The following is a 14,010-nucleotide window of genomic DNA, read 5'->3' on the forward strand; positions in this document are numbered from 1 at the left end:
TTCTGCATTCCAGAAAGTCTGGGATGGTTTCTCCTTGCATCTGCATTGTCTACATTCTATGAATTCTTTTTAAAAACAAAGCAAACACCTGATAATTGGACATGGTGGTGCATGCTTGTAGTCCCAGAACTTGTGAAGCTGAGGCAGGAAGCTGACGAATTCAAAGCCAGTCTAGGACCTGTCTCAAAGAATCCCAAAAGAAAAAAAACTTTAAAAACTATTAGCAGGTTATTTTATTTTTCTCTCTTTTTATTAACACTAGTCTCTGTAGGGGATGGAGTAATGGCTCAGCAGTTAAGAGCATTTCCTGCTCTTGCAGAGGACCTGGGTTTAATTCCCAGCACCCACATGTTGGCTGTAACTCCGGTTCCAGGGGATATGATGCCCTCTTCTGGCCTCCTTAAGCACCAGGCACACATGTAGTGCACAGACATATAAGCAGTGAACACACATACATGCAGGCAAAACACTCATACATATGAAATAATTTTTTAAAGGTTTAAAAATAAATAAAGACAAGTCTCAAATAGTCTATACCAACATTGAATTCAATATATGGCTGGTGATGACCTTGAAATTCTGAACCTGCCTCCAGCTCTCAAATACTGGGACCACATTATGTGCATCACCATATCCAATTTTTCGGTTTATTATTACTTTGTATTACTTTGTGTGTGTGTGTGTGTGTGTGTGTGTGTTTTACTGGGGACTGAACACTGGGCCCTGCATATACCAGGAAATGTTCTGCCACCACTGAACCACACCTTCAGCCCTTTACACCCGGTTTTGTGTGGTGCTGGGGATGGAACGAGGCCTTCATATAATAGGCAAGTACTCTCCCAACCTAGCTATACCCCCAACTCATTTCATTTTCTGAGACAGAATCTAACAGCCTACCTGACCTCCAAAATGGGATCCTACTGCCTCAGCCTGCCAAGTGCAGGGACGGCATATGATGTAAGCCTCCATCTCGGCTTCAGTGTGTGAATCTTAAGAACAGGATGGGTATTATTTTTATTTGTTTCTTTCTGTACAGCCCTGGCTGTCCTGGATCTCCCTCTGTAGCCCAGGCTGGCCTCGAACACATAGAGATCCACCTGTCTCTGCCTCCTGAGTGCTGGGACTAAAGGCATGCGCCGCCACCACCGCCCAGCAAAGATGGGCGTTCTTTGTCACTGGCCCCGGAGATAAAAGCCAGCACCTTGTGCATGCTACACAAGCAACGCCCGCAGTGCTACTCCAGAGTGGGGTTGGCCATTTCACAACTCCGGGCCCAGTTTGATTTTTTCACTTATGTACATCCTCAATCCCTTTTTGCTGCCACTTACCTTCTTAGTGAAGTAACACACACGTGAAGAGAAACCAACGCCCTTTCAGAAGTCTCGTAAGAACAGAGCAGTGATGCTCAGTATATAAAACACACTAAGGATTCCATACTGATTTAGAATTTGGAAGTATTGCCACATTTTCCCTGCGAGTTTTCTATGTTGTCTTACAAATTATTCAATAAAAAGTTCAGAACCAGGGATAGTGAGAGGGCTGAGTAGTAAGATTACTTGCCACCAACCCCCACAACCTGACTTTGACCCCTGAGATCCAAGAAAAGATGGGAAGAAAAACCAACTCCTTGGAGCTCTACATATGGTGCATGGCATGTGCACGCCCCAACAACAACATGAACACATTTATACACAATAAGTAAAGTCAGTTTGAAAATGTCATGGATGTGAGGATGATCTAAGCATGTGTCTCCTTCCTCCCTCGATGGCTCTATGTGCAGCCCTTCCAAAACTGCACATTTATTCAGAGGACAACCCTCTCCAAATAGAGAAGGACCAGTGTCCCACTGAGACTGGGCAGCTGAGGTTCCCCGGCCATCACCTCCCAGTAAGCTCTCAAAAGCAATTTGGTTAGAACTCTGGAGAGATGGCGCAGAGGTTAAGAGCACTGCCATGTGGGTGCTGGGAACTGAATTGACCTCCACAGACACCCGGCACTTATGTGGTGCACACATATATATAAAACAGAAAAATGCACACAGGCCACATCACCTGGCCATCTGCTGCTGAATATGGAATGGCATCTCTCTAGCTGGCTTTCCAACCTCTACGGTCCTTCCATTTGCAAAGCACACCTGTTCCCAGGTGCTTACTAGATGGAAAGGGGTTCAGAAGTCATTAACAGATGGTGATGGAGGGAGACAGACAATCAGACAAGGAGGCAGCACTTCCTCAGCAACGTAAAATCTGTCGCAGGCATTCTGCTGTGCGGAGGGTAGAGCCCCATGTGGAGCACCTAGCATGCCCACGGCCCTGAGTTTTGTCACCAGCATCTTACCAAACAAACAACAAAAGGTATGCTGTTTGCTACCATGAACACCATTTTCTTGTGCGCTCTCGCGCGCTCGCTCGCGCTCTCTCTCTCTCTCTCTCTCTCTTCTGAGACAGGGTTTCTCTGTGTAGCCCCTGCTGTCCTGGAATTCACTCTGTAGCCCAGGCTGGCCTCAAACTCAGAGATCCACCTGCCTCTGCCTCCTGAGTGCTGGGATTAAAGGCGTGCGCTACCTCTGCCCAACCAGAACACCATTTTCTTAAAGTCTTAAGGCAAAAGTTAATTTTATTCCTGACAGCAAACACGCACTTACGGATTAACTATACTCATCAAAATCTGACTGCTGCTTCAGTAGTTGTGGTGGTCTGAATGAGAACAGCCCCATAAGCTCATACATTTGAGCACTTGGTCCCCAGTCGGTGGAACTGTTTGGAAAGGATTAGGAGGCGTGGCCTTGTTGAAGGAGGTACGGCCTTGTTGGAGGAGGTGTGTCATGGACAACAGGAGCCATGAAGCTGCAAAAGCTTCTTGCCATCCCCACTGCACTCTCTACTTCCGGTTTAGTGCTTGAGAACGCTCTCAGCCGCTGCTCCAGCTGCTGCTCCAGCCGCTGCTCCAGCTGCCTACCTCTCACTTTGCCACCACAGACTCTAACACGCTGAACTGTAAGCCCAAATGGCTGCTTCCTTCTCTAAGGTGTCTTGGTTGTGGTATTTATCACAACACTAGAAAAATAACTAACGCAGTGGGCCACGCCCTCAGGTGCTTCTTAGAGCACTCATCTATCCAGCCTCCAAGGCAGCTGCAGCTAAGCCGTCTCACCTGATTTAGTCTTGTTTGTAAAGTGATTCTTCCTCCAGGAGAAGGCATCCGGCTTAATGCTGCCTCAATCTGTTAATGAGAGAAAGTATTCAAATAAAACAAAAAAATTTCTAATTACTGGCAGTGAGCTTTCTGACACAGAAGAGAAAGAAAAGATTTCAGCTTAGCATTTTCTTGTCCATCTTGGCTTAATGTAAGTTCCCTCCATTCTCAGTTAACAGCAGTGTGGCTGAAGGACATTTCCAGCATAGTTCTGGTGCCCCATGTACCATACCCAAGGCTAATTCCCTATGACGAGTCCGACACGACGATGTCCTTTGTGGCACTTTAATTAAGAATGGCTCCCATAGGCTCAGTCATTAGCAATGGCAGCACTTGGGAAGGATTAGGAGGCGTGGCCTTGGTGGAGGGAGTTGTGTCACCAGGGATGGGCTTTGTGGTTTCAAAAGCCCAAGCCACGCCCAGAGTTGCTCTTCCTACTGCCACGGATGCAGATGCAGAACTCTCAGCTACTTCTCCAGCACCTTGCCTGCCTGCACGCCCCCATGATCATAACGCATGCTCCCTGACATGACGATAATGGACCAAACCTCTGGAATCATAAAAAAAAGCCCCAGTTGTTTTCTTTATAAGAGTTGCCTTGGTCATGGCGTCTCTTCACAGCAACTGTACAGTGACTAAGACACACTTCCTTTTTTTACTTTTTTTCTCTCAGTGGCTTGTTTTGGAGACAGGGTCACACCATATAGCCCAAGCTGACTTGCAACTTACGATTCTCCTGCCTCAGCCTCCAAAGGGCTGAGACTCAGGCACATGCTACCACATCTAGCTCAGTAATTCCCTTCTGACTACTCCCTAGATATAAGCATTCGGTTCAGAAAAAGATTTATTTTTTTTTTTTTAATTTTGTTTGTTTTACCTGGTCTTTTTCTTTTGTGAGTTCATCAAAGAATCGCTCCGTTTCTGCTAGGGTCCTAATTTTTGCCGTATACTCAAAATCGTTACTCTGTGGTGCTGCTGACCCCGGCTTGCACTGCTCCAGGCTAGCCGATTTACTCTTCTCCCAGGCTTGTCTCACGGGCACTTTCCTCACTCCATTGGGCAAGGATTCAGGACAAGAGTTATGAGTAACAGGGCTGTCACTGGCTTTCTCTGAATACTTTTTTTCTGTCAGAAAAGAAAGAAATTTCTTATACCTCTTACTAATTTTTCTAATAGACTGAATACATATTAATATCTTGCTCAATCTCACTTCTTAAAAGGAACAGCTATATGGCCTAAAACATAATAAAAGAAGAAGCATCCTTTCTTTCTTCCCCCAGGCCAGTTTCTCAAAACAGTCTCACACTAATCCAGGCTGAGTCCAAAATGGCCTCGAAGTCACAGAAGCCATAGCAATCCCCTGCTGAAGCCAACTGCATGCTGGGATAAAAGATGTGAGTCACCACCCCCAGTTGAAGAATATTTACAGTTAACATTATTAGGACCTACCCAAGTGACTTCATGTCCCTTATAAATTTATCCTAGGCTTAAAGTTTTTCAATGAAAATTGCCCACACCTGAGCAGCTTTATCAGCTACAATGTAAGAGGGAGCCGTAGAGCATCGTCCTGGTGATGTTAATCAGCACCCTACTATGCCTCTGCTTCCCAACCTGCCCAAGAATACTCATACAGCAAGCTCAGGCAGAGGTGTTCTTCAGAGCCTTGCAAAGACACCAGAATCTTGGAAAACAAATGCCTCTAACTCTAACTAGTAATTTTTAGGAAAAGATACCTTCCGAGTCATCTAGAGAAAGAAACTGGAGCTGTTTCCTTGGATTGGTTCGTTGTACCGTGGACACAGGAACAGTATCTAAATCATCCAAAAGGATATCAAATCTAGTGAATGAAGCAAGTTACTTGTGAGAAAAATATGAAGTGAGTTTTCCTATCTCACTAGAGAGCTGAACTGGCACCCCAGGAACTCACACAGTAGCATTTTCTTTTTTTCTTTTTCTTTTGTTTTTCGAGACAGAATTTCTGTGTATCTATGGCTGGTCTCGAACTCACACAGGGATCCACCTGCCTCTGCCTCCAGTGCTGGGATTAAAGGTGTGGGCCGCCACCACCTGGCTGTCACATATTTTCTTAAAAGAAAGCTAGTTCAATTTCAGAACTGAAATTGAAAGTGTCTTTCCTGACACAAAGTTCTATTTCCACATTAGAAACTTAGAGCACTGGCTATCATACCTCATCTGATCTCCCTAAGAAGCTTCTGGAACAGGCAGGGGAGGGGCTCAGAAGGGGAAAGTAAGGCTCACTGTGCCGAGGCCACTGAGTCTAGAACCAGGAGGCGGAGTCCTTCCTAGTCCATCACTCACTGCTAGCCTACTTCAGGAGTAGGTCCACTGCATCTAGCCAGCCGTCACTTGTCACCACCTCACCCCCCACTGTCTGACACCAAATGTCTCTGTATCACACCTAGTCAGAAGCACAAAGAACCTCTTCTACATCGGAAAGCTGATAAACGCTGAGTCAGCACTGAAGATCTAGGAGTAGCCAGTTTCCATAGTTAAAAACTATTTTCGCCTGGCAGTGGTGGCGCACGCCTTTAATCCCAGCACTCAAGAGGCAGAAGCAGGCGGATCTCTTGAGAGTTCAAGGCCAGTCCGGTCTACAGAGAGAATTCTAGGACAGCCAGAACTACACAGAGAAACCATGTCTCAAACAAACCTATTTTCATATATTATAATACTTCATGTTTCATATGATGTTCACATCAATGACCTAATGCCACAGAGTCCCAGTGACAACTGAAAAATCAGTAATAGCTAAAGCCATATTGATGGTTCAAAATCAATAACGGGACCAGTAGGATGGCTCAGGAGGTAAAGGGACCTGCCTCCAAACCTGATGCCCAGAGTTCAATACCTGAGCCCATATGTCGGAAGGAGAAAATCAATTCCCACAAGTTGTCCTCTGACGTGCACACATGCACCAAGGCACACATGCTCACACATGCACACACACACACACATGTAAACAATAAATAAAATGCTTTGAAAACCAATCAATTTTTTTTTTAATTCTACAACTTTACAGAACTTACCGAATTGGACTGCTTTCATTTTTACTAAGTAGATGACTAAATCCTGGGGACAAATTTTCTTTAGGGGACCGTTTAGGACTATAGGCCACAGTCACTGGTGTTAACATAATCTCTCTTTTTGCTAAAGAAGAAAACAAAGAAGAAATATGATTTTTGTCTTTATGTGTGCTGGCAGAACTTATTCCTAATTTTAAAGATAATGAAATTTGCTGAGTAGTGGTGGCGTACGCCTTTAATCTCAGCACTCGGGAGGCAGAGGCAGATGGATCTCTGTAAATTTGAGGCCAGCCTGGTCTATAGACCAAGACAGCCAGGGCTAATCAGAGAAACTCTGTCTCGAAAAACCAAGAAAAAGAAAAAAAAACAAGAAAAGCAAGACATTCCATAGAAGACTTGACGGTACTGAAGAGGACACAAAGCGAAAATAAACAAGCCGTCACTCTAACGTCTACAGGCAATCCCTGCTGACGCTTTAGTACCAGACTACAGTATCAGCACTGTAGCTCAAAACTGGTTTTGCAAGATTTTCGAAGTCAAGTGGAAATAAGAAATGCCAGTGCAGTGGTGACTGCTGCTCCTCAGCGGGTGGGAAAGTGGACACGGAAAGTCAGTGCTGAAGCTTTAGAACAGCCTGGAACTGTGGGGAGGAAAAGCTGGCGAAGACAGCTACAGATCAGATATGGAAGAGGTTTCTTCTCCCACCTCTGCAGACTGCCTCAATTTGTGCTCAACAGAGATCAACGTGCTCTAACTTCCAAAAGCAACTTCTTATGGTACTAAGGACCCCATCCATGCTAGGCCAGGGCTCCACCACTAAGCTACATCCCAAGCCCTTTGTACTTTTGATTTTAAGGCAGAGTCTTTCTTGCCAAGCTGCGGACTAGCCTTGAACTCACACAGTAGCTCAGGCAGGCCTTGAACCTTGATCTTTAGCCTCCCAGGTAGCTTGGATGACAGACCTCCACCACAGGCTTGGCATAAAATGAGATTTCTTAGCTTATGTTTGTCCTATCTGCGCACTCAAACAATCCCATTCTCTGGGTGTTCTAAGGGAGCCCGGGCTCAGCATCCTCTGCTGGGGACGAGAGCCCACTGAAACCAGAAAAGCACATGGGAAAAGTCACTCTCCCCAGCCCAAGGCACACTCATCTCTTACTTGGAGTGCTGGCTTTACGACTGGAGGGTGGGAGAGACGATGATCTTTGTGAAGCTGAACTCTGTCTCTTTGGTCTCTGCTGGGCACCTTTCTCTGGGGAACGGCTTGTATTGACTGAAGGTTCAGTTTGCCGAGGATTCACTAATTCTGCATCAGAGAAACACACACACAAAATAAGGCAGACCTGGTCTCTACCATCTGCTTTATCACAGCTGCCACTGCCCAAGGCCCTCCACCAAGAGCATGCTCTGCTCAAAACACTTCTTCTATCTAGGCTGTAATAAAGATCCGCAAATGTGCCGCATTATGATGATAAAAAATGCTTGGGAGGGAGTTTATAATGAATGCACCCCGGTTTCCTGTTGCAACTGCCATTCAAGGTGAGTGCTCACAGAGGGTTTATTTTTAGGAAGCAGGTTACTAATTTATTTACTAGGAGACGCTGCTGTGGGATGCAGCGCCACAGATCTGAGGGTGTGCCTGGCAGGTCTGAGAAGTAAGCATGGCAGGAAGTAGAAGGAGCAATGGAGCAATGGAGGCATGGTGGTGAACACCTGTCAGCCCAGCACTGGGGAGTGGAGGCAGGAGACCAGACATCAAGATCACCCTCGCAACATAGTGAGTTGCAGGCTAGCCTGGGCTATGTGAGATCTTGTCTCAAAAAGAGAGGGATGGAGGGCAAAGAGAAAGAGATGTTGGGTGGAGAGACAGGAATGGAGGGCGGAGACAGAGACAAGTACCTAGACTTGGGGGAAAGCACACCTTGAAAGATATTCATCTTCCTCGCTATAGATGCTCAGTAACCAGGAAAAAGAAGGAACATAGGGACAATTTTTGGTTTTCTATATTTTTGGACACTCTGGATTCTGTTGCTTCAGCCTCCGAGTGCTGGGACAATAGACATGTACCCCCTGCCCATCTTACTTCTCATTTTACGAATACCAAATGACTGCCACAATTTTCCAACACGTGCCAGTAAGACAGAGATGTAGACAAATCCACTCCACAGCCCAGGCAGCCTGTGATTTCAAACCCTCACCTTAGCACATAGAAGTGGGATTATATGGATTATACACTTGCACGGCCCAGCTCATATACGGACCTTTTTCCTTTATTATTTTTAATTATATGGAAGTATGTGTATCTGCATGTGGGTATGTGCACATGACTGCAGTGCCTACAGAGGCTAGAGGCATGAGATCCCCTGGGACTGGAGTTAACAGACAGTTGTAAGCTACCATGTAGATGCTGGGAACTGAAGCCATACCCTCTGTAAGAACAAGTGCAGTTAGCCACTGAGCCATCTCAGTACAGGCCTTCTAAATAATCAGAACACAATATGCAGTTGGCTTCGTATGAAAGATGCATGCTATGCCAGGACCAAGATAAATCAGTATTAAGGGTCAGTTATCTATGAAATGAGATGGAGCAGTATCAGAAATCAAGACTTCATTTCATTATCTGAGAATTTCATCTTATTTTATTTTTTCAGGGGGGTTCTTACTACGGAGCTCTGACAGGCATAGAACACACTATGTAGACCAGGCTAGCCTCAAGCTCCTGCCTCTGTCTTGAAAGTGCTGGGATTAAAGACATACACTTCCATGTCTGGCTGAAAATTTAATTTTAATGACTATAACATAAATTAAGGAAAAGGGGCTGGGTGGTGGTGGCACACACCTTTAACCCAGCACTCGGGAGGCAGAGGCAGGTGGATCTCTGTGAGTTCGAGGCCAGCTTGGTTTGCAGAGTGAGTTCCAGGACAGCCAAGGCTACACAGAGAAACCGTGTCTCGTAAAACAAAACAAATAAATGAACAACAACAACAAAAATTAAGGAAAAGGGCAGACACCTCTTTCAACATCAAATGAGGAATAAAATACTACTTATATAAGGGGGTCAGAAGGCTGGCTCATCAGTTAAGAGTACTGATTGCTCTTGCCCAGGGCCTGGGTTCAGCTCTCCGCACCCACACAGCAGCTCACAACCATTCATAACCCCGGCTCCTTCACGAGCACCAGGTTCCCATGTGGTGCATATTCCTACCCGCAGGCAAAACACTCATGGATGCAAAAGAAAATCAGTAAACCTTAAATTAAAAAGCGTACTTACTACTGGAGGTGTCCTCTTTCTCTGTCTGTGTCCCCCAATTCTTAAATACCCTCTCTTCATCGAGTTCCTTTAACGCTTTCATGATTGGTGTGTCTGGAGTGCCCCTCTGCTTTGTAATCAATAAGCTTGCTGGTGGCCGTCCAAGCGAAGAGTCCTTTTCTGGCGGAGAGCGGTACCTAAAACAGTGGCTGCAATTGTAACTGCTGCGGGCTGCGTGTTTGCATGCCCCTGTCCCATGAGGTACAGACAACAGCCCACCCTTAGCTGGAGTACTTAAGAGTTGGGGGCCTTTAAAGAGAAATGAAGATTAGACAGGTCATGAGAGAGGAGCCCCCAATGGGCTTGAAGGGCCTTATGAGAGGGAGGAAGACAGGCCTAAGGTACACACAAGCCTGCAACCCCAGCATTCAGGAGGCTGAAGCAGGAGGATGGCCAAGATTTCCAGGTCAGCCTGGGACACACAGCGAAAGGTGCTTCCAAAAAAGAAAAGAAAAGAATATATATAAAACAAGAGAGAAAGAAGAAAATGGAAGAGCACTCTGTCTGGTGCACATCAAAAGCAGGCCAGGCTGGGCAGTGGTGGCGCACGCCTTTAATCCCAGCACTCGGGAGGCAGAGCCAGGCGGATCTCTGTGAGTTCGAGGCCAGCCTGGGTCTACAAAGAGACATCCAGGACAGGCACCAAAACTACACAGAAGAACCCTGTCTCGAAAAACAAAACAAGAGCAGGCCATGTGAAGCACAGCCAGGGAGAGGGTTCTCTCCAAGCCCTCCGCCATGCTGGCACTTGGACTGGAGAAATCCATAAATGTTTGGAAGTCTTGAGTCTATGTTAATTCGTTATTAGCAAACCATGCTAAGTTTACTAGGACAGTCAGGGGAATAACTGGAGAGTTGACAACTAGTCTCCATTATGTAGGCTATAATGCAAATACTCGACTCAGCCTGCACATAGGAAGCCAGTGCTTCTTAATCTTTAAACATCCTAGCACATGCAGAAGTTTCTATCTGTATGGTATCCAGAGTACATGACTGAGCTTGCTCGGGCTATGCCAACAGTGCGAGGATCATCCTACCATCCTAACAAGCTTGCACTGTGGCCCTGAGCATAGGCAGGGAAGCACTGCAGAGTCTATGAAGGTAAAACATCCTAAAAGCATTAGCCTCTCAGGCCTGGGGAGATGGATCCACTGCTGGACCTACTTTGCTTTCTATACAAGCAAAAAAGGAAGAGAGGAAAGGAAAAGGAAGAGGAAGAGGAAGAGGAGGAGAAGGAAGGGAAGGGAAGGGGGAAGGAGGAAGGAGGAAGGAGGAAGGAGGAAGGAGGAAGGGGAAAGGGGAAGGGAAGGAAGGAAACAAGCAAACGCATAAACCAGGCTCGAAGTTAAGACAGTAAAAAATTAATGAGCTGGATGTAACGGTGCCTGCCTAGAATCCCAGCACAAGGGGTGAAAAGCAGAGGATCAGGAGTTTGACCACAGTGTCCTGTCCACACTCACGGCTGAGCTCTGTGGGAAGACAGTTACCTAGCTGCATCTCCTCATCAACACTGTCTTGAGTGGATACCCCCTTTCCACAATGAGCAAACCCCACTTCTGAAAGACAGTTGATTCACACCCTGTCCACTCTCCTCCAGTCCCCCCATGCCGACTTTCACAATCCAAGAAAAAGCTCAGGTCCGACTTCAAAGAGAAGGCAGAAACCCCAAAACAAACACTGTTTCTGGTCCTTCCCAACCCCCTTCTCAGCCCAACTTGTGAGGAGTTCCTCTAGAGGAGACAGCTGCAGTTCTAAGAAAGCACTCCTCAACCGGCCTCAGCAGTTATCTCACCCAGGAACACGGGTTTCCTCCAGCTGGTTATCTGTCTTCCTGTCCCCGGTGTCCAGAGGCTGCCCAGTAAAAATGGAGTACTCTGCTCCGGGAATCAGCCACTTCCTCCTACTCACATCTGAGGTCGCTAGTGTGCTGTAGAGATAAGAAGCATTCCATGGCATCACAGTTTGCACTTCAATTTAAAGAAAATGTATGTCTGTAAAACATGGGGGGAGGGGGGGTGCTTTGTCCATGTACGTGTGGTACCCAACAAAGCCAGCAGAGGGCATCGGATGCCCTAGGAGTGGAGTTACAGATAACTACGCGCCACCATACAGGTGCTGGGAATTGAACTCGGGTCTTCTGGAGGAGCAAGCAGTGCTCTTAACCACAGAGCCATCTTTCTAGCCTCTTGCACTTCAACTTGGAAGGTCTATGTCAGAACAACCCATTTCCAAGTTTGACTTAAATATTTGCACGGTGACTTAGAAACCACATATGGACAACCTATATTTAAAAAATGAATTTTATTTTAAAGGTTTCTTGCTGTCCTGGAACTCACTTTGTAGACCAGACTGGCCTTGAACTCACAAAGATTTGCCTGCCTCTGCCTCCCAAGTGCTGGGATTAAAGACGTGCGCCACCACGCCTCGCAGTATCTTAAAGGTTTTGTTTTGCTTCGTTGGTTTTTCAAGACAGAGTTTCTCTGTGTAGTTTTGGTGCATGTCCTGGAACTCACTCTGTAGCCCAGACTGGCCTCGAACTCACAGAGATCCACCTTCCTCTGCCTCCGGAGTGCTGGGATTGAAGGCATGCGCCACTACCCACCTATTTTAAGGTTTTAAGAGTCAACTGAATTTTGAACATTACTCTAACATACAGAAGAGTCAGGTACTCCCGGCTCTACACAGCCCACTTATCTGCATCCTAGCACACCCATTCCCCTTCTGTCTACACTGGCTCAGAATAAGGAGATAGCACACAGCTGCTTTCCCATTCCCTACAAACACTACTGCATTCTCCAGGCAGCAGTCACAAGTCTCCTGCTCCTATCCAGCTCCTCGGGGTGGCGACTAACAGTGGTAGTGTTTAGACTATCACTTCCTCCATATCTGTACATGGAGTTCCAGCCCCAGGACCCACACACAAGGGTGAACAGACCCTTGCAAGTTGTTTTCTGACCTTCATACACATGCACACAAACGCATGTGATGATAAATAAATAAAATGCAAATGATCATTTTTGCTTGTTTTTCGAGACAGGGTTTCTCTGTGTAGTTTTGGTGCCTGTCCTGGATCTCACTCTGTAGACCAGGCTGGCCTCGAACTCACAGAGATCCATCTGCCTCTGCCTCCCAAGTGCTGGAATTTTATAAAGGCGTGCACCACCACCACCTGGGCTGATATTTTTTTAAAACCTAACTTCTCCAAGGTTCACATCATCTACTCAATAAATAAATAAATAAATGTGAACCATAATAATTAAAAATCCAGCTTGCCAAGGTTACCATCTAGTGGAAGCCTGCCCTATAGTAGACTTGGAACCAGTGCAGGGTGTGGTGGCCTATGCCTTCAACTCCAGCATTCAGGAGGCAGAGGAGCCAGGTCTCCGAGTTCCAGGCCAGTCTGGTCTGGAACTAGCAGTGACCTGGAGGCTGGAAACGGAGGCGAGATCACGGAGGAATGATGCTTCCTGGCTTGCTCGCCAGGCTCAAGTTCAGCCAGCTCTGAAACAGCAGGTCCACCTGCCCAGAGAGGGCACTGCCCACAGTAGGCTGGGCCCTCCCACAGGAACATCAATCAGAAAACGCCCTACAGGCTTGCGTAGAGGCCAATCTAATAGAGGTATTCTTTTCAGCTGAGGTTCCCGATTGCAAGAGTACAAAATTAACCAGCACGAACCTAGCTCATCTCCAGCTCTGCTGTCGCCACCACACCAGGCACCTTCAAGAGCGATCCTTGACCTCTAGACCCAAAGACTCGGTCTCCTCAGTCATCTACCTCAAAGGATATGGCCAGACTCCGTCATAATCAGAGGTCACAGCTCTCCGGAAACTCACACCCCAATACCTCCCCCACCTCTCTGTTCCTGTTGCTGCCAAACATCATCCCAGCACCCAGCCAGCGGCACGACCCCATTCACCAATCAATCCGAGCTTCACTAGTTCCTCTGTCCACTCTGGCATGTGCGGCCACCACCTTAACTGCTCATAGCCCTGACTCCAACTCTCACAGCTGACCAGCACCGAAACCCGCAGCTTGACTAACAACAGCGACCTGACTTTCTGTCCACACTCCCAGGGCTGAGCTTGGCTGGCAAACACCACCTCACTGTGCTACCTCGCACCCCATCCTCAGTGGACATGCCCTCCCCTTGACCAGCAAGCTCTGCTTCTGGAAGAGCCCTTCATGGTGGCTTCCGTCGGTGGATAACCTCAGGTCCACCTTCAGAGAGAAAGCAAAGCCCCTAAGAGAACGCACTGCCTTCCTCTCTGCTCTTCCCATACCCACCCCTCTAGGAGTCCTCTCTCTCTCGAGAGCCGGGCCTGCCCCAGGGCCTCGGGCACAGCTAAACAGACTCTCTACTACAGCAACACCCCAGGCCCTTTCCCTCAATTCCTGAATTAAGAAACATTTCCAACATTCTTAGAAAATTACAGAGAATACAACAAGCACCCACCTACCTA

General features: G+C 47.0%; 1 protein-coding gene across 18 annotated transcripts in view; it reads right to left on the reverse strand.

Moving 5' to 3' along the window:
- Mphosph9 (M-phase phosphoprotein 9) overlaps positions 1-14,010 on the reverse strand; it is a 66,157-nt gene that overhangs the window by 5,427 nt on the left and 46,720 nt on the right. For 13 of the 18 annotated variants that reach the window (XM_076560485.1, XM_076560491.1, XM_076560484.1 and 10 more), the window contains 7 exons: positions 11,342-11,476; positions 9,511-9,686; positions 7,399-7,545; positions 6,243-6,363; positions 4,929-5,032; positions 4,073-4,320; positions 3,154-3,222 (listed from right to left, as the gene is read on the reverse strand). In XM_076560485.1, coding sequence (XP_076416600.1) covers positions 3,154-3,222; positions 4,073-4,320; positions 4,929-5,032; positions 6,243-6,363; positions 7,399-7,545; positions 9,511-9,686; positions 11,342-11,476 — 1,000 coding nt within the window. Of the gene's footprint in view, positions 1-3,153; positions 3,223-4,072; positions 4,321-4,928; positions 5,033-6,242; positions 6,364-7,398; positions 7,546-9,510; positions 9,687-11,341; positions 11,477-14,010 lie in introns of those variants that run through there. The other 5 variants (XM_076560494.1, XM_076560488.1, XM_076560495.1 and 2 more) reach the window with 1 other exon arrangement.

The sequence above is a fragment of the Peromyscus maniculatus genome, chromosome 23 (genome assembly GCF_049852395.1).
Source record: "Peromyscus maniculatus bairdii isolate BWxNUB_F1_BW_parent chromosome 23, HU_Pman_BW_mat_3.1, whole genome shotgun sequence".
In the NCBI taxonomy this organism is placed as follows: domain Eukaryota; kingdom Metazoa; phylum Chordata; class Mammalia; order Rodentia; family Cricetidae; genus Peromyscus; species Peromyscus maniculatus.